The sequence below is a fragment of the Notamacropus eugenii genome, chromosome 4, assembly GCF_028372415.1.
Source record: "Notamacropus eugenii isolate mMacEug1 chromosome 4, mMacEug1.pri_v2, whole genome shotgun sequence".
NCBI classification, from domain to species: Eukaryota; Metazoa; Chordata; class Mammalia; order Diprotodontia; family Macropodidae; genus Notamacropus; species Notamacropus eugenii.
In genome coordinates, this window is record NC_092875.1 from 443520365 (window position 1) to 443540603 (window position 20239).

The 20239-nt window shown below is 37.1% G+C and overlaps 2 protein-coding genes across 13 annotated transcripts in view; one reads left to right on the forward strand and one right to left on the reverse strand.

Annotated features, from left to right (window-relative positions):
* Nucleotides 1-3979, forward strand: part of SPATA9 (spermatogenesis associated 9) — a 68404-nt gene extending 64425 nt beyond the window's left edge. For all 4 annotated transcript variants that reach the window (XM_072606076.1, XM_072606075.1, XM_072606077.1 and 1 more), the window contains 2 exons: nt 1309-1404; nt 3672-3979. In XM_072606076.1, coding sequence (XP_072462177.1) covers nt 1309-1404; nt 3672-3947 — 372 coding nt within the window. In that variant the 3' untranslated portion in view covers nt 3948-3979. The remainder of the gene's footprint in view (nt 1-1308; nt 1405-3671) is intronic.
* Nucleotides 3980-4534: 555 nt separating this feature from the next.
* Nucleotides 4535-19603, reverse strand: RFESD (Rieske Fe-S domain containing). 9 transcript variants are annotated; one of them, XM_072606087.1, is made up of 4 exons: nt 19281-19603; nt 10457-10566; nt 10334-10368; nt 4535-7307 (listed from the first exon to the last, which is right to left on the reverse strand). In XM_072606087.1, exons 1-4 carry the CDS (start codon nt 19298-19300, stop codon nt 7008-7010), a joined length of 465 nt encoding a protein of 154 aa, XP_072462188.1. In that variant the 5' UTR covers nt 19301-19603; the 3' UTR covers nt 4535-7007. The 9 variants fall into 9 exon arrangements, with proteins under 9 accessions (XP_072462188.1, XP_072462183.1, XP_072462184.1 ...); XM_072606082.1 differs by having other exon boundaries at nt 10457-10636; XM_072606083.1 differs by having other exon boundaries at nt 10457-10639.
* Between the last annotated feature and the right edge of the window lie 636 nt (nt 19604-20239).

Sequence of the window (20239 nt, forward strand, 5' to 3'; positions counted from 1 at the left end):
CCCAAAGCAGGCTGGATCTAGATTATGAAAGGGAAGAAATGCCAAGAAGAAGAAATTTTAAACCTTAGAGACAAAGGGAACCATTGAATTATCTTGAGCAAGGTAGTAATGGCCTATCTAGGAATTTAGGCATTTAGGAATATAATTTTTGGCAATCTTATGGAGGATGAATAAAAGGAAAGGAAGAGACTGAATTCAAGAAGTTCAAGGAGGGTGTAATTGCCATCTAAGACTGACAAAAATGTTAACTTGGTCTGACTAGGTAGATCAGGGACAGTACTAGGGAAAGCACTCTTTTGGACACTTTTCTTCAGGTGGACATCAATCTGTTAATCATCACTTATTGACTGAAGGCATTCATTCATCTCTGGATTCTCACTGTACCTATGTAACATTGAGGCCATGCTTTTTTCTCTTTTCTGTAAGCATATTATAGAAAACTTTGTAAGTACCTTGTTAAAAAATCAGGCATACTGTGTCTACATAATTTTGTGGGACTACTGGAAAGTTCATCAATGAAAAACCATTTGAATTAACAAGAAACCTTTTTAAAATGCAAATATCTTTTGGAAGATTTTGGAGATTTGTCATTGTCCCATTAGTGGAATTTCATTCAATCTATGGCTTTTTCTGGACATGTAGATTAATCCCAGCGACCACTAACACAGAAGCATCCTAACCCCTTTGTTTTGAGGGAGGGGCAGAAATTTACTATTTGTTGCATATGATAGGTCTGAGTTATCTAAGGACCTGGAAAAGACACTAGAAGGGCATTAGATACGGTCATAAAAAAAAGGCATGAAGATTCCAAAGGCAACCTTTTTCTATTTCAAAATTTTGCCTAGACATGACCCTAGTAAAGAAGACAATTCTTTCTCTTCATCTCCTATACTGCATGCTATCCTTCCCACACTTCCAGGATCCAGAGCTCAGCCCAGTAATATTAACATAGCTGCATTATAGGTTAAAAGACCTTTTGTGGGCTAGCCTAAGACCTAACCATTATTTATAATGTTTCCAGAGGAAAGTGCCTTCTGAGTTTCAAACAATCAACTTAAAGTAATAATAGTAATTGACACATAAAGTACATAGAGTGCTTAAGACTTGTAAAGTTCTCTCTCTGTAGATATACATATACATACACACACAGAGATATATATAGACATATTTGTTCCCAGCTGAATGTCTTCTTTTGTGGTAGAATTCTTTGATAAAAGCCTCATTTTACACTTCACATAGGCTCAAGTTTTTTCAGTGTTAACTTTTTTAAAAGAAAAAAACTTAAATTTTTTCCCCTTTCTCCTGCAGGTCAGAAAGGGCTCTTTGTTAGATGTAATCTCCTTTCCAGCAAAAACTGCCTTTGCAAGCATGATGTATGCATCCTACGCAGCACTAATTTACTTGGTAGGCTAATAAAATATTTCTAAGTGCAACAGTTCTTTCATGTGATGGTGAAGTGATAAGGTGAATACCCGTCTTATTTTTTCATAAGGATCAAATGCTATGGTAAATTAGAATATGCATAGCATTTGGGTGAAATTTCAACCTTGATTAGCCTAATAAATGCCTTTTTGAGAATAAGGATTACATACCCAGGCATTCATCCAGTTGTCACACTGTAAGAAAGAATGGCCCTATTTTCATACCAACCTAATTATAATACAGTAGAGCTTCTGTTAGTCAAATTTAATTAACCAAACATCTATAGTATCTAAAGTATACTGAAAGAAAATAAGAATGTTGAAGTAATCTTATCAAAAGTTATTTTTAGAGACAGATCTAATATTATTTGTTTCCTCTAATGTTGAAATTGTACTATAGTAGTATCCCCAATAAAAATTCATAAAAGAAGCTGTCACTGTTTAATTAGTCAGAGTTCCTTCAATACTTTGGATAATGAAGATAACTCTAAAAGTTCTTTTATTTAAGGGATAGAAAGTGGAATTCAATATTTTATTAAAAGTTTTTGCATGTAAGATACAACCCTTAGGAGAGTAAGCTATCTACCCCTCTAATTTATAGCCTCATTAACCTTGACTTGTGAATCAATAGAAACATTGCATGACAGAGCTAGAAGTGGCTTTAGATATAATCTGGTGTAAGATTAGGAACTGAGGCCCAGAGAGATGAAATTACTTGCCCAAGGTCACACAATTCATCAATTGGCACAACTGCCAGGCTATCCGTTATGCCATTTGTTTTATAGGTTGAGGAATGGTGTTCCTTCTCTGCATCCAACCTAAAAATCCAAGAATTGTGGAAAACAAATCTGGAAAAGATATACTGGGCTATCCGTTCCAACCCCAAGTGGCAAAGGATGACATTCAGATGGGAATTAGAGGTCAGGAGACTTTGGCTCTAATACTGGTTTTGCCATCAATTAGTGTAACTTTGGGCAAACCATTTTACATCATTAGGCCTCAGTTTCTTCAAATACAAAATTGGGAGGAGATGTACTAAATGATCCCTAAAGCCTTTCTTGCTCTTGAAATCAATGGTTTCTATGGTCTATGAACAAACGAAAATAAACGCATCCTTTACTTAACCTGTGGCATTACCTAAATTCCCCATTTCCATCTAAGTCCCAATATTATCAATCAATGGAATGAGACCATATGCCTCTGCAAATGGCTACAAGTAGGCCTCTCACCTAACCCATAGTAAATATGTTGAATGGACCTAAGGTTTACTTAAAAATGTTTGCCTTTAACCCATAAACATTCTGAGGTAAAATGCCACAATTTTTAATCAAGTTGTCAAAGGATTACCCAGGTTAAAAAACAAACAATTAAATCTTTATATCTCATTTTCCTTCTAATGACCTATGACTAATTGTTCATTAGCTGCCTTACAAAAACTTTAATATGTTCATAGCATTTTCCTGCTTGTATTAGTTTGGGTCTTCCAGATTCTCATGGATTAGATCTTGCTATTTGCCATTTATTTATCTGTTTCATGCTGCTTCCCAGGAAGAATTTAAGCCCCTTGAGGGCAGGGACCATTCTTTATACCTTTATAGCCCCATGTGATAGATTAGTCCCTTCAAAGTTTAAGATGCTTAAGAAATACTTGTTGAATTGTTTATTTCCTTGAATATTTGCTGTCCTCCACAAGTATTTAGATTTCATTTGTACATTGCACTCTTCAGGATAAGTATAACATACCTATGTTTTGCAACATTTTTGAAATTGTTAAAACTCTAAAAATTTTTTATTTATCTAATACATATTTCCTGATAAAAGTGCCACATAGAATAAATGTATATGTGAGTGAGACTTCTGGGGTTGGAGGAGATGAACAGATTAAAATAATTTTAAAAGAATTTTAGTGATATTCTTTGAAATAATGAGTCTGGGGTACCACAAAAGTAGGGGCTAGAAATCACTGGTCTGTTGTCTTATTGAATTCTCCAAATGATCTATATTCTCTTCAAATTATGGTACTTTAAACTAAACAGTTATTACCTATGAGGAGAAAATTCAAAAGGTGTTATAAAGAATTCTACTTTATAATATTAGCTGAGAAGCTAATTCAATCAACTTAGAAAATATTTTCTTTAACGAATCATGAAAACAAATTCTGAAGTTGTTATTGGGATACATAGATTGCTTAACTTTTAAAGAAAATGTTGTTTAAAAATAAAATAGATTTTTTTTTTTTTTATTATATAGACAGTCTGTATTAATGCATTGCTGGAGAAGGCGAAGAATATTTTTCAAGAAGAAGAGTCCATAAGGCGAAACAAAAAGGATAATTTTGAAGTTAGAAAAGCCTTTTCTGAGCCTGTGTTTTCTGAATTTGAAATCGTAGCTAAGCCTTATCGATCTCTGCCAGAGAACACAGATGCTGTTCTCCTTTCTGATATTAAGCTTCCGGATATTAAGTTGAGTAACAAGATTCAAGTATTACATTCTGTATTTGACCAATCAACTGAAATGAATGAATAATATCAATATAAAAATCACTTTTTAAAAATGGAGCTTAAATGCTATCTGAAGGTACATTTAATCTGAAAATGGGGAAAATGTAGATATATTGAATATCCTACTTCTAGACAAAGCAATTGCTACAAAATGTCATTCTCTGTCATTCTTCTCTAGAAGAAAAATAAAATCAACTGTTTTACATATATACACACACACACACATATGTATATATATATACACACACACATATATATGTGTACACACACATATATACATGTGGTTTTCAGCTATAGATATATAAATCAGTGTAAATCCTCACTTTAACAGATCAGTATTACTTTGGTAGATCATGTGTTTTGGCACAGCCTAGAGTGTGGGTTCTTTTACAATAAATTTATATTTTTGAAATCTCTTTTGAGTATCTTTCTAATAACTGAAATTATTTAAAATTTTTAATGTTTTAAAAACTAACAAAATATTCCACAATCCTTTTTATAAAAACAGTAAGTATTCACCAGCTTCATAGCTCAAGACTATTTTGCCATGAATAATTTACTTTCTGCTTCACTTTATCTGAAAAATGTAGAAATAAACACTTGAGATTCTTGTGTGGTCATACTGTTTAATTATAAAACATTACATTTACAATTCAAGACAGATTTGTATGGATAAATGTATTTTATACACTTTATGGTAACTAGATGATATAGTGGATAGAGAGCTGGACCTATAGCCAGGAAAACCTGAGTTTAAATCCAGTCTTATACACATACTACCTATATGACCTTGGGCGAGTCACTTAACTTGTGAGTCTGTCTCAGTTTCTTCATGTGTAAAATTGGAATATTGGCACCTACCTCCTAGAGTTGTTGTGAAGATCAAAAAAATTATATCATACTTGTGAAGCACTTAGCATAGTACCTGGCCCGCAGTAGGTGCTATATAAATGTTAGCTATTATAATTATGAAGTTCAAATCTTACATGTAACAAAATATGTAAAGCTGATTAACTTTACAACTTTGAAAGAAAAAATGAAATAGATTAATGCTAACACTTAAAGGTGACTTCTGTCTCATATTCTTAAAGTGTATTTTCAAGACTTAAAATGTATTATTTAGAGGTTACAGAGAAATAGTTCAAACTTACGGTCACAAATCAGACTCATGCTGCTTATGATAGGAACATTTGAGCTCTTTGGGGAGAGGGACTGCTTCATTTTTTGTTTTTGTATCTCCAGCATCTAGCACGATGCCTGGCACTGTTAGTGCTTAATAAATACTATTGAATTGAATTGAGTAGAGTTGATTTACAGCTAGTCCCTAGACTCCACAGTCACTATCCTGCCAATGAGCTACTCTTGCTTTTAGGTTATATCTTCAACTTTGGGATCAACATAAATATATGAGTGCGATTACTAATTCCTTTTCTAGAAGGTCCTTGTTGTTCAGTTGTTTCAGTCGTGTCCAATTCTTTGTGACTCCATGGGGGGTTTTCTTGACAAAGATCCTAGTATAGTTTGCCATTTCCTTCTTTATCTCATTTTACAGATGAAGAAACTGAGGCAAACAGAATTAAGTGATTTGCCCAGGGTAATACAGCTGGTGAGTGTTTGAGGTCAGATTAGAACTCAGGTCTTCCTGACTCCAGGTTGGAGGCATATCCAATGTGCCATCTAACTGGCCTATAAGTTCCTTACCCTTCTTGAAGTTCCATACCCATTCTTTTAGTAATAAATTCTGGAAATCTGCCAGGAATTTGAGCCAAGTTCATCACTCTATGGTTTAGAGCTAGCATCTCTTCCTTTTTTTTTCTTAAAAACAAAACAAAAAACCAACCAGGACATTTGTTCTTCCCTTGTCCTGCTGCAAGTCTCACATTCCCTGTACTCTTTCAAAGAGCACTAACAATGGTTCAACAGTAACATCACAAGAATCTGGGATACATCCCAGATGTATCTGGGCCAAGTGACTTAACTCATCAGTTGTTCTCTCTTATTATCTTCTTACCTATCTTGGGTTTCAACTCCCTATCATACTTCTGTTCTATCTTTTCTCCAGTCCAAAGATCACTGTCCTTGGTAGAGAAAACAGACACAAGAACGGAACAATTCTGTCTTCCTTCTGCCATCTGTCATCATGGCCCCAACTCACTAGAACACTGCTATCTTTGAGCTTCCACTTCTCAATGTAGATTAAACAAAATATACTAGCCCCATTTTTTGTTATTTCTAGCATTCCTTTTCAGCCTCAGATCTTTCTGAGCTTCAGTTTTCCAAATTTAAAGAACCATGATATACTTTTGTATTGAAGCTCTGATAACTGCCCTTGCTTCCATTTTCTGTACATCTTTTATTTTACTTTTAATAACAGATATATTTTGTTCTTACAAGACCTTTTTTCTCAATATATCTTTTCCTCTCCTTTACCCAAAGAATCATATCATATTAAAAAAGAAAAAATGGGAAAAAAAGAAAAAGGTTTAGCAAAATCAATCAACATATGAATCAAACGTGACATTATTCAGATTTTGCACCTACAGTCTCCTGCCTCTGTAAAGAAAGAAAGGAGCGTCCTCATATCTCTCGTTTGGGTTGAAATTTGATCATTATAATTGCTCAGCATTTGGTTCAGATTTTTAGATGCTGTGGCTGAAGTTCTATTTCCATTGCTGTGATAATTGTGTATATTGTTTTCCTGGTTCTGCTTAAATCTGTTCAAATGTCTTTGTAAGCTTCTCTATAGTAATATTCATAATTTCTTACAGTGCAATAAAATTCCATTACATTAATTTCCATTTCAATCAGTTTTAGTTAAAAGGCATCTACTTTATTTCCAGTTTTCTGAGGTATGTCTTGGTTTTGTTTTTTGGCAAGATTATGTCAATGAGTATTCTGATATGGAAATAGATCTGATATGGATATAGATTTGGTTTCATATTACATTCCTGTTTATGCTTCTCTGAGTTATCATTTTGTTGTTTTTTAATGATATATTTATACCAGGTTAATTCTATTTATTGCCTTTTATATAGAATTTTCTAAAAATACTTTCCACATATATGAAAATATTTTTTCATTATTGTCATATATTTTTAAAATCAGGAACTCTCCTGAGAGTAGAAGGTCTCTGAATTACTTTAAACTGTCCAGTGGCATAGAAATCAGAATCACACTTAAAATCTGAAGCCTGAGAAAGAGTCACGTAAATATGCCCATTTTTCACAGTCACAGTATGGATCCTTTGCTTTACTCCTTTGGAACACCATTTGGGAACAGCTGATGGATCTTTAGGGTCTATAGATTGATACAGTCCTTCTCCTGTTGATAAAGTAATTTTGTATTTATGCCAGGGGCAAACAATGCATGCCCGTCCATCAAAATCCTAGGGAAGAAAATGATTAAACAGATTTAACATTTTGGAATCTCAAATTCTCACATTAAACATAAATATTTTTTAATGTAATTTTTATTTTATTTTACTTTTTTTCATTTAGCAGGCATCTGTTTTCTCTCCCTCAACCCCTAACTGAAAAAAAAAGGAAAAACAAAACTTTCATCAAATTGTAATAGGCAAGTAAAACAAAATCTCACATCAGTCATATCCACAAATGTGTATTTCAATCTGTGTCATGAGTCTTATCACCTCTCTGCCAGAAGATGGGGAGCAAGGCAACAAGACTTTTAAAATAAAAGCTATTTTAACTTGGATTTACTAAATGCCTCCCACCTGCCAGGCACTGTAGTAGATGTTGAAGGTACAACCACAACACAAGCCTCCAAGCAGCTGGAATTGTCTGGGTTTTTTGGAGAGACTTTATTTGCTTTAATCTGTGTTGAGTCCATCAGTTCTCTATCTGGAGGTGGACAGTACGCTTCCTCATGAGTACGTTAGAATTGTGGTACATCGTCGTGTTGATTAGAGTTACTAAGTCTTTCAAAGGTGATTATATTTATAATATTGTTCTCCCAGTTCTGCTCACTCCATTTTACACCAGTTCCTACAGTTCTTCCTAGGGTTTTCTGAAACCATCTAGTTCATTTCTTATAATGGTATCCTATGACATTCAAATATCATAATTTGTTCAGTCATTCTCCAATTAATAAGCACCCCCAGTTTCAGATCCCTGGCCATGAAAGTTATATATATGCTGTGTGTGTATATATATATAAAGTTATATATATGCTGTGTATATATATAGCTATAAATATTTTTGTAAATATGGGTCCTTTCCCTCTTTCTTTGATTTCTTTGGGGTATAGCCCTAAAAGCAGTACTGCTGCATCAAATGGTACATATAACTGAATAACCTTTTGGGCACAGTTTCAAATTGCTTTCCAGAGTAGTTAGACCAGCTCTACCAACACAGCATTAGTGTATCTATTTTCCCACATTTGTTATTTCCCTTTTTTGTCATCTTAGCCAATCTGAGGGAGGCGGGATGAGGGGGTATCTCAGAGTTGTTTTAATTTGTAATTCTCTATTAGTGATTTAGAGCATTTTTTAATATAGCTATTGATAGTCTATTCATATCCTCTGACTATCAGTTGGGGACCAGCTTATATTCTAATAGAGACAACTTATTAGTGTAGCTGTGTCGGTCCTGAAGTCATGGGAAATCTAGGTTTGAATCCTACCTCTAACACTTTACTAGCTTTGTTTCCAAGGGCAAGTCACTTATCCTCTCTGAATCTTGATTTCCTTATCTGTAAAATGAGGATAATAGTACCACATACCTCACCGGATCTTTGCTAGGACCGAATGACAGAATGTATATAAGTTTAAACTACTGTATAAAAGTTGGTTATTATTAATAATAAAACCACACAAAAAAGAATTACTATATTCAAATTATTTTTAAAAAAGCTCTTGCTAGTTGATCACCCATCCAAAACATGAATGCCAAAATGAATGAAACAAAGATTTTCTTTCTTATTACATGCCACCATCAAATACGGGCTAGAAGTGCCTGATCAATTTTCTCCTTGAAATAAGAGATTTTGCAAAGTGTTTTTACATTTAGTTAGTAAATCTTGATTTTAGGGCATAAGTACTAACCAAGTACCTGGGATCTAGGGTGTTTAACAGGTGTTCAATACATATTTACTGAATGAACTGAAGTGATTCAGCCGGGTAGTACAATGGATAGAATGTTAGTCCTAAAGTCAGGAAGACCTGAGTTCAAATCCAGCCTCAGATGTCAGATAGCTTAAGCTGGGTAACAAGTCATTTAACCTCTGCCTGCTTCAGTTTCCTCAACAGCAAAATGGGAATAATAATACCTCACAGGATTGTTGAGGACCAAATGAGATAACATTTGAAAAGCTCTTAGCACAATGCTTTACACAGAGTAAGTGCTTACTAAAGGCTTACTCCTTTTCTTTTTCCTCCTGATACTACAAAATTCAAAGTGAAATTCATAGATTTTTATTCCCACTTACATTACAAAACCAATGTGTAATACTGAGAAAGTAATTTAACCTGTTTTTATCCCAGGAGCTTGAAATCTATCTGTTCGAGATACTTTAAATGTACTTGTAAAGCATTATAAAGCGTTAAGTATTTATAAAGCAAAAGAATAAAGTCCTCAGATAATATAAAATGCGCCATTCCTTTTCAGCTTTAAGAGGTTACAAGAATGAAAACAACCTCCACTTGCTACTTGAATTATGACTCAATTTTCTAGTTCCATTGTGAGCTGAAGTAAGAAACAGAAAATGGAAGGACCAAGTAATAAAAGGAACCTGTAACTTTTAGGGCCCCTATAGGGCAACACTTAGAGGAGGAACGTTAACAACTGGAAGAGTGGGAGAAAACTATAATTTGAGCACAGTTCTATGTTTGAATGTGAACATGGACAACATTCTTAACATGAACATTAATTAGTTTGCCTTCCAAATTTTATCCACCTGGCCTAATAGCCATCATAAGCTATGGATTAAATTCTGAATGAAACTTTTGAATTTACCATCCTCCACAATGCCCTAATATCTAGCAATCTCTTAATAATTCTCAATTACTAAGTTCACATCTAGGTTATGTGTAAAACATATATAGGTACAAAGTTCAGGGAGATAAAGGACATCTAAGCTGAGGCTTAAACCTTGCATGAGGAAGGAAGGTAGTGATGCCCATTTTTAGTATGCAGTAGAGTGGAACAAGCAAGAGCTGAGAACAGGAGGGGCAGAAGAAGAAAGCTGAAGTTTTCAAACTCTTCTGAAGCTGAATATTTATAGTACGGCTTATTTATTTTGTAACATGAGTTTGGAATGTTACATTCCAAAGTAAAATATAACTTTTACGTTCCCTACTAGTTTTGAAAGCCAAAAGATTAATAAAATACTAAACAATGAAAATATTAAGAAATGAAACAGAAAAAAGCAATCAGTTGAAAATGGGTTTGTACATACCTCTATTTCTCCTAAATGTAAAGGTCCTCCTGAATCTGAAATATAAGTGAATACAACATCTGGTCCATAAAAGTTTCATAGTTAACTATATAACCAAAAAGAGAATGTATGTAAAAATCTTACGGTAACAGCGAATGTCCATAGCATGATATTCTCCTTTGTGATAGAAAATGACAACTTCTCTGTCATGGACCACAGCTGTCATTCTCTGAGTTTTCTTAATGTCTTCTTCTCTGCCAACATAGACAGGAGAATTATCTTTTATTGTCTCAGGATCTTGTGTAGAGCTTTGAGGATCCATGTCTGCTAAATAAAATAATGAAAAAATAATACTAAATAAGTAATAAGTATAGTCTTTCTTAGTTCAGGACCTTAACCAATACAGAGTTAATTATACTGTATAAAAAACAAAGATTTCTTCTAGATGTATAAGAGGCTTCCCTTGATCAATATAAAATTCTTATAGATACAGAATCCTCATTGGCTTTTACAAAGTAGATATTTTTTTCTAGGATAATCAATGACTAACAACATTAGGTATGCTGTCTTACCAAGAGTTTCCACATTCTTCCTCCTCCATTGGTGTAACATCTCTAGCAAAGCCACTATTCACAGAGAGGAATACTAGTATGTGGCAGGAGCCACATCTGGAGGTATTCCTGGTTTTCTTTTCTACTGTGGTGGTGGCAAATGGAACTTTCAGAAGGTGCAAAGAAATGTCCATAACCTTTTAAAAGCCTGTTGTGTTTTCTTTCGTAACTTTAAAATGTTAGGGGAAAAGGGTCTACTCCTCTAAGAAGCAAGGTTTTTGAAGGAGGGGTACCTAAAAAGAATAAGTAAGGTTCTTCAATGGAGAAATAATTTCCAGAATAGAGAGACTCTGAGTGAATTAGGGCTGAATTGTATATACAACTGTTACATGCCATTATTATATGAAAGGCAGTTCAGAATTATATAGAAGGCAGAAAGCATACAGGTACTCCGAGCTTTAGCACATTAGACCACCGGTTCTCAAAATATGATGACCCTTGAGGGTCTTCAAGGTCCTTAAAGGAAGTGTGTGATTTTATAATAATATTGAGATGTTACCTGCCTATTAAAATACTCTTCCCTTTTCCAACCTCATATCTGAGGCTGGATTTTCTTCATATACGTCAACCAAAACAATATATTGCAACAGATTGAATGCAGAAGCAGATATGAAAATCTATCTTCTATTAAGTCAGACAGTAAAGAGATTTGTAAAAATATGTAAAATAATCTACTCTCCTCACTATCTCTGTTTTGGAAAATAGTTATTCATAGAAAATATGTTATTAACATTAACATGTAATAGCTTTATTATCGTTATTTAAGATGAATAAATTAACATTTAAAAATGTTATCAATTTTAATTTTAAATACAGTAAATATTATAACCATATTAACAAAAGCTCTCTGGGATTCTTGATAACTTTTAAGGGGAAAAGGCTGCTCAGACCAAAAGGTTTGAGAACCACTACTCCAGACCATAGTCTTTGGCAGGGAGGACTTCAGGGCAGTTAGTGCTCACAAGTGTTATAGAAGCAATTAGCATGTTTTCCTTTAAATTAAGAATGAGCTAGAAGAGAAGGAGGAAAAGGAAGAAAACAGAAGCCTTGAATTCAAGATATAAAAGTAAACTGTGGAGTTTTAAAAGTAATTATAAAAATTACTTAGTTTGCATTTATTTGTAGTTTTTTTAACCAATATTTTTATTAGAACAATAAGTTACTTATAAGAAGAAAGTCTTTTACTGACTAGCTGTGTGATCTTGGGCAAATTAATCTCAGGGCCTCTTAGATTAGCTGGGAAAGTCCCAGCTGCTTTCTTTTGGACTTCGGCAGTGAAATGCTAGAGGATCAAGGACCTTCCACTGTCAGACTGGGCTCCTGCTCTAGAGGGTCAAGGAAATCTAAGGCAAAAGTCAATAAAAGTTGACATAGTGGAGTGTCTCACTTCTTCACTGTGAAAAGCCGTACAGAATTGTTTTATGAGCAAATGTCTAGGTGCTTAATAAGTGTTCACAGTATCTTGATCCTCAGCTCAAGTCTTTAGAAAGCATTTAGTCTAATCCTCCTCATTTTACAAATTTAAATTTACAGATTTAAAGAGGTTAAGATTACACAGGCAGAAAACAGCAAAGCCAAAATTTGAACTCAGCTCCTTTCCACATATTCAGATCTCATCATTCCACTATACCATGCTGTCTTGAATTGAATTGGCAGGGAGAGGAGGGAGAGAAGAGGGGTAGGTAGAAGTCAAATCTAGTTCCTAAATTTGGAATACCTTTTCTGGAGATTTAGGCTGTGTATTAATTTATGTGTAGACAGTGACCCTGTCTCAAGAGAAAAGTGGGGAAGGTGATAAAATACTTCATCTTCAAAGAATATTTTGTCTACAGCACTGATATGAAAGAAAACTTTAGAGTTCACCTAAAACTCACATATAATTCATTTTCCAGATTTTAAAAAAGTAGAAAACCCACCAGTGCCACAAAAACAATGAAATGCATAAAATGCGTAATAACATCAAAATTAGAGCAATTAAATCCAAAAGAAAGTAAAAACAAAACAGAATATTTTCTTAGTCATGGGAAATAACAAATTCACAGGAATCTACAACAGTTTCCTCTTCTTTCAAGGTTGTGAGAAAAGGCTAACGTGGACCTTTTTTTGGCAAGAGATGATAAGACCCGAACAAAAAAGCTGTCGGTAGAGTGATAAAGGTTTAAGGAACTTTATTTACTTCTTTTCACACTATGAAATACTTATCTTGCCATTTCATTATAACTGGGTTTTTTGTGTACAACATAAATGCCATTACTTATTATATTTAGTGACTTCATAATTAACTCCATTTCTTAATTAAAAGTTGTGACTACCCTTGCTCATTCAGACTGCTGTAAACAAGGTCAACCCAATTACTGTCATTTTAAATGTATTATTTATATTTCCCTACACATTTTTAATCTATCTTAATCCCACATTAAAACAACACAATCAACAGAAAAAAGTGACAAATTAATTCACCCAATTGCTAGTATTGAGAAGGAAAATACTTCACAACAGTAGACATTAGCTTCCTTAAAAATGTTTTTCTCCTTTCTTTAACTTTGAGCGACAATGCTATGCACAATAAATTAGATAATTCCAGGGAATACACTTAGGATGAATATAATTACAACACATTAAACTCAATTAAGTCTGTTAAACTCTACTGGACTTCCTAAGCATCTGTAAGTGAATATTTCCTACAGAAGAGACAGAGACAACACAATGAAAGCAGAAAACTAAAATTACTTACGGTGACTCCACAGTACACAGGACTAACAGGTTCAAACTGTAGGGACTCTGACAACACAAAGTTATCAGAACTTCTAAGATGACCACACCCTTGTCTTCAGCTTCAGAGTCAAGAAATTTTAGAAATGTTTTTTCTCTCCATGGTAGCTCAGTTATTTGTTAGTGATATCTCACAATTTATGATAAAAAAAAAAGTGCACACATTTCCCATACACCTTTTAAAACAAATTCTTAACACCAAATAAAATGAGCATTTCTGTCTACACTGTAAAAGGGAATTGCATACAAAGCTGCAAATCTTTATTGTGTAGAGCTTTTCAAGTATATAATAAATTCAATGTCACTTTAAAGGCCATCCTATTTATCTGACTTCTTCTTTACCAGAGACTCCTACCGTTACTGTTTGTCTACCTGTCCTTCATTCTCAAAGAGGATCATGACTTAGAAAAGGAGACATCATGACTTGTAAGTGAATTAGATTTAAGTGAGGCAGAGCTATGCAAAGTCACCAGCCCAGGAACCATCTTGGTCCAGAGGCAAGATATAGATGAAGAGGACTGGAGATGGCCCAGGATGTAGTGGAAGATCTCGGCCTTTTTAAGCTAAGGTCTTTCCCAGATCTCAGTTTGTCTGAGGCAATGCCCGTTCAGTGATGTATTTGATCAAATGTGGACTCCATCACACTCAAGACCAACCAGTACCTCACTAAGCCCCACTCTCTAGTGCTTTGGTGTCAGATACGCTTACTACCTATTTGATCTCATCTACAGAGCAAAGACGTTGGATTACATGACTACTAAGATCACTCAGAGCTCAGGAGAACAGAAGCTGAAGCCACGTTCAGTTCACAGCAATTTTCTAGTTCTCATTTCTGTATCTTCGCACATATCACTGCCTCTCCCCCACCAAGTCAGGTCTTTCACCTCTGGAACCTGCCTTAAAAGTCATTTCCTCTCAGAAACCTTCCATGATTAAATCCCACGACGACTCAATAGTTACACAATGTAAATACTATCTTAACTTACACTTACTAACATGTTACTCTATAATATGTATATCATGATATATATATAATGTCTTCAGTTCTTTCCTGTGTTCTGTTGTCTAAACTACACTCTAAATTCCTTTGCTGCAGGTACTGTAGTATCTTCTATTTCTTTCTATCCCCAGTGACAGTTGCTGCGTAGGGTTCAGTATATTATTGGATTAACTAGGGTGAAAGAAGACATTATAAATCCGTTAAGCAACAGAATGTGGAAAAATAGTTCCTGAAATTTCAAAGGTGAACAGAAGAGTGTTAAGGTTTAAAATTTCTGCAGATTAAAGTTCATCAAGGATATGCTTGCTTACTTGCAAAGTAACAAGATAGCTGAAAATCTGCTAAGGCTTGCAAATTGTAAAAATGTGTAACGTGCTACTGAAAATACCCTAAATATAAAAATTTTATACAACACAAAAAGGTAGGAGGCAAAAAGTTGTATTATTCTTCATCTTGAAAAAGACAGTGTGACAAATAAACAAGCACCTACAAAGAGCATACTGTGTGCCAGGTACTATGCTAAGCATTGTGAGTATAAGGAAAGGAAAAAGCATCCATACCCTCCAAAAGCTCAAAATCTAGTGGGGGAGACAACATATAAACAATTATGTGCAAACAAGCTATACACAGGATAAACTGAACATAATCACCAAAAGAAGGCACTAGTGTTAAGCATGTGGATATATTTATATATGACTTTTTAATATATGTGTGTATACATATATACACATGTGTATACATATATACACATGTGTATATATACAGTAGCTACATGAGTATAGAGTACCTGTATATATATATACATATATACACATAAGTATATGTAGTATCTATATTGATATGTAAGCATATTTTCCTCAAATCTGTGTTTTCCAAACTAGACACTAAATTCCTTTAATAGTTAGTATCTTCTATTTATATATGTTCACACACACACACACACACACACACGAGTCATCATAGTAGTTATTTCCAATATGCATGGGCTACCTTAGCAAATATAATAAAAGGGCCACATTGAAAGATACCTTCAAACATCCAGTGAACCTTTCATTTTACAAATGAAAAATCTGAAGGTCAAAGAATTTAGGGGTTATAAAGCAGGGGTGAGAAACCTGCAGCCTTGAGACAATGTGGTCTTCTAGGTCCTTTGGAGCAGCCTTTTGACTGAGTCCAAGATTTATAGAACAAATCCTTTTATTAAGGGGATTTGTTCTGTGAAGTTTGGGCTCAAAGGACTGCACTTGAGGACCTAGAGGTCAACATGTGGCCTTGAGGCTGCAGGTTCCCCACTCCTGCTCACACAGCTAGATAGTAGTAGCGGTATAATAAGAATCCAAGTCTCTTGGCCCCTAGTATGACTTTCTTCTCACTATTCTTTTATTTAAAGCAATCAGCATGTATTCATCAGAGCACAATCTCACTTCCTGTCAATCTAGATTCTCTGACTGAAGATGAATTCATGGTCATCAGACATGTAAAAAACACGGTATGTGTATATAAGCACCATGTGTAATTCTACAGAGCTAATTCTGCAAATATGACAGGGAGATGGTCCTCACTCACGTTCTGACTTGTCCACAAGAGGAATTGTTCAGACAAAAGGAAGCTCCACATTCACATTGAAAGAATGGGAAGGAATATGAGAGGTCATCTAATCCAACACAAGCAGCGTGGAAGTTATTTAAAAGGGAAAAGGTGGTTCTTCTGCACATGAAAGATCATGGAATCAAATGATTTTGAGTTGGAAAGTTCTTTAGAAGTCAGTAGGTCAGGGCTTTCCGTTTCCCCCTTCTGCTTTAGGGAAACAGAATGGGTAGAATCGTAGGCAGTCAGTGACAGAGCCTGGACTATAACTTGGGTCTCCTGATTCCCAACCTACTGTTCCTTCCATAACGTCATATCCCCCAATAACTCTGTGATACAGTATACACAAAACACTGAAGTTTATGTATGTAATCAATATCTAGGCTATATTTATATAAAAACAAATTGAGCATAAAATAAGCCGATTAAAGAAAATCTTGTGCCACATGGTTTAGCAGCATCCATGACAGAATCATACACTACATCTCTATACTAAATGTTATCTTTCAGTCTAAAATTCAACGCTAACAATAAGCTGTCTTCTGACTTCAACTTGTCTGGACCTTAATTCAAATTACTTAACCTCTCTGGTGTTCAGTTCATTTGTAAAACAATGAGGCTGGACTATAACGAATTCTTTAGGCCCTTAAATCTATGATAAGAATTACAGAAACACAGAATTTAAGAGTTGGAAAGGACTTCAGTGACCATCAGATCTAACCTTTACCCAGAAGTAGAGGGATACTCTAACGAGCTAGAACATGGCAATCTAGCTTCTGCTCCAAGACATCTTACAGATGGAAAACTGACCTCTCCAAGCAGTTCATTCCATTTTTTTGGACTCCCCTAATTGCTATGACTTTTTTTTTTACATTCAGTCTAAATTTGACTCTGCCACTTTCATCATCTATTATTCTTGGTTCCGACTCCCAAGGTTAAATCCAAGTCACATTACAACCTTTCAAATACCTGAAAAGCACTCTCATGTGTCTCCTGAGTCTTCTCTCTTCTATCCCTAATTCCTTCACTGGATCTCCACATGACATAGACCTAAAGCCCCTTCATCATCCTGGTTGCCTGCACTGTACCTGGGCCATCTCCAGTGGTCACTGAATGCAAATGAGGAGGGCTCCAAAGAAGAAGCTGGTGACTTTGCACAGACCTCCTCACTTAAATCCAATTCACCCGCATGTCATGGCATTACCTCCCTGATGTCATGGTTCTCTTGGACCATCAACCATGACCACAGTGACCCTACTCTGAACATTCTTCAGCTAAGTCCTAAACTATGCCTTCTTCCCTCCAAATGAACACTCTACTTCAGATGGCCCTTGGACAAAGACAAAGCGGAACATCACCCTCATTCCCTTTGTTTCTGGAATCTAAGCTCCCAGGGATGCCCAAGATCTCACTAGCTTTCTTGGGGGCCACATCACACGGATGATTCCTGTAGAGCTTTCAGTCCCTAGAACTTCTTCAGAACAACTGCTGTCCAACTAACCACGCTCCCTCCATCCTGTACCTGGGAAGTGGATTTAAAGACTTCACATTCACCCCTCCTGAACTTCATCTTGGAGGATCCCGCCTCATCCATGCGTTGGCCATCCTTCCCGGCGAATCTGAGGACCTGGCCTGGCTGTAGGAAACCGCACACTAGCTGACGGACATTGGCGCAAGATTTTCTTTTGTTTAAAACTGTGCTTTTTTTGGTAAATAAGCGATAGCCAATCCCCTAAATCAGTGTATATATACATAGAATGATTTACATGCAAAATTTTTATGTCATTAAGAAATTTTTGAGCTCCACCCTATCCCGCTTGTAGAGAGGGCAAACGATATCGATTATATAAAGGAAGTCACGTAAAACGCTGTTTTCTATTGGTCACGTTGCATACATATATATGATATACTATGCAATATATTCTATAATATATGCTATACTATATATACTATATGCGATACTATGTATTATATGATAGACGCTAGAGATTACGTAATACATAGTAGATGTACTACGTCATATAACATATTCCATATTCCATACACATACACATGCACACACGCACGCGCGCGCTTCTTTAGGGGACCGGCTCTGTGCACACTCACACCCACATACATAACACACACTGAACGTCCACGGAGCCCGGTCCGTGCCCTCCAAGGGCCGGGGCTGGCAGTGCCCGCCGCTCTCCGGGGCGGAGCCCGCCGCTCTCCGGGGCGGTGCCCGCCGCTCTCCGGGGCGGTGCCCGGGCTCAGAGCCCAGCTCTGCCGAGGTCTCACTGCAATAAGAAGCCTGAGTTTCCTCCTCGGGAAAACGAGGAGTCGAGCTTTCCCGGCCCCCAAACTAGACTCCAGACTCGAACAGGGTCAGAACCAGCCCGCGGGCTCGCGTCCCATGTGGGATCCCGGGCCCGCGGCACCTCCTGGGCCCCGCCCCCACCACGGAGGCGCGGCTTCCGCCTCGCTCCGACCTCTAAAGGCCGCCGCGGCCCTACTCGCAGGCCCTCCCCGCGCCACACCGCGCGCCCGCCGGAAGCAGGAGGCGGCCCCGCCTCCCGGAGCCCTGCCCCGCCTCCCGGAGCCCTGCCCCGCCTCCCGGAGCCCTGCCCCGCCTCCCGGAGCCCTGCCCCACCCCCCCACCCCCACGCCCGCCCGCCTGCTCGCGGGGACTCTTAGCTCCTCCCCCCCTTCCCCGCCCCCGAACCTCCGGGAAAGGAAAGCCGCTCCCCGCGGTGCGGCGGGCCCGAAAGTCCGGGGATCCACGTAGAATGAGGCCTTGGGGCCTTCCCCTTCTCCGCGGGGGCGGAGCGACATCATGCACGTGACTCAAATCGGAGCGTCCGGAGGCTGGGTAGTGCCGCCGGGTGGCGGGCTATTAATTTGTGAACTTCTCTTTCTTCCCCCCTCCCTCTTTCCGACGTCGCCCCCTCCCTCTGCCTTTTGCCCTGCTCTAGGTCACGTGGTGTGCCCAGTTTGGGGCCACCAGGTCGAATCCTACCTCAGACACTTAACTTGCATGTCGCTCAGCCTCAGTTTCCTGATCTGTAAAATGAGACGATAATAGCCCCTGCCTTCCTGCCGGTGTCGGGAGGACCAAATGAGATGACACTTCTGAACCGCTCTGAAAGCCTTTCAAGTGCTATGATTATTTTTAAATCATTATTGTTATTGTTATTCCGGCTCCTCGCTCTGGGTCAGCACTGACCCTGCGCTGAACCGGCTTGGTGTGTCCTCACATCCCCCTCCTACCAAGCCCTGCCCGGCTCAGCTCCAGCGCCTCCTTCAGGAAGCCTTTCCTGACTGCCCAGCCCCGCCCCTTGTATATTGCTCCTGCGTGTCTCCTCCTATTGGTGGCTCAGGAAAGAGTTTGATACATGCTTGTGGCTGATAGGCCAACCAGATTGGGACTCAAAAGTCCAGCCCTTTTGTTTATTACTTGTAGGACCCCGGCTGACTGCGGGACTCTGCCCAATTCCTAAAATGCCTCCTGGGGATTAGATACTACTGGTGTCTTCTACCTACTTTTCACATCAATCCAAGAAAAGTTACTGATTAAACTTTACATTTTATTACATTTTATTCACTGTATGATTACATTTTATTCACTTTTCATGTCAATCCAAGAAAAGCCAAATTTGTTCCTGGGTTCCCTGTGTTTTTCCCTGACTGGCAATGAAACCCGTTTTCACTGGAACAGTTTTAATGTGGAAAGTTAATTGGATTTTCAAATCAAGACTATTCATTATTATCAAGCTGTTATTGGATGAAAACAAAAAATGCCTAGGGCCTTGTGCTGAGGGTTGAGCCAGGTGCCAGGAGATTCAGGGAAGTATAGGAATTCAGGAAGTATAGCACCCTGTCTTCAGGATGTTTATAATCGAGTTGAAGGAACAGAACTATAAAGATAATTTAAATTCATTTAATATTTTTAAAAGCATATACTCAATCGTTATCACA

What these genes read in the sequence shown, in the direction of transcription:
- RFESD (XM_072606082.1), bottom strand. Translation starts at nt 10,634, where the DNA reads ATGGATCCTCAAAGCTCTACACAAGATCCTGAGACAATAAAAGATAAT. An exon ending in TATGGACATTCGCTGTTACC is followed by an intron (nt 10,369 to 10,456) that starts GTAAGATTTTTA and finishes CTTATATTTCAG; the next exon opens with ATTCAGGAGGACCTTTACAT. An exon ending in TACATTTAGGAGAAATAGAG is followed by an intron (nt 7,308 to 10,333) that starts GTATGTACAAAC and finishes TTTCTTCCCTAG; the next exon opens with GATTTTGATGGACGGGCATG.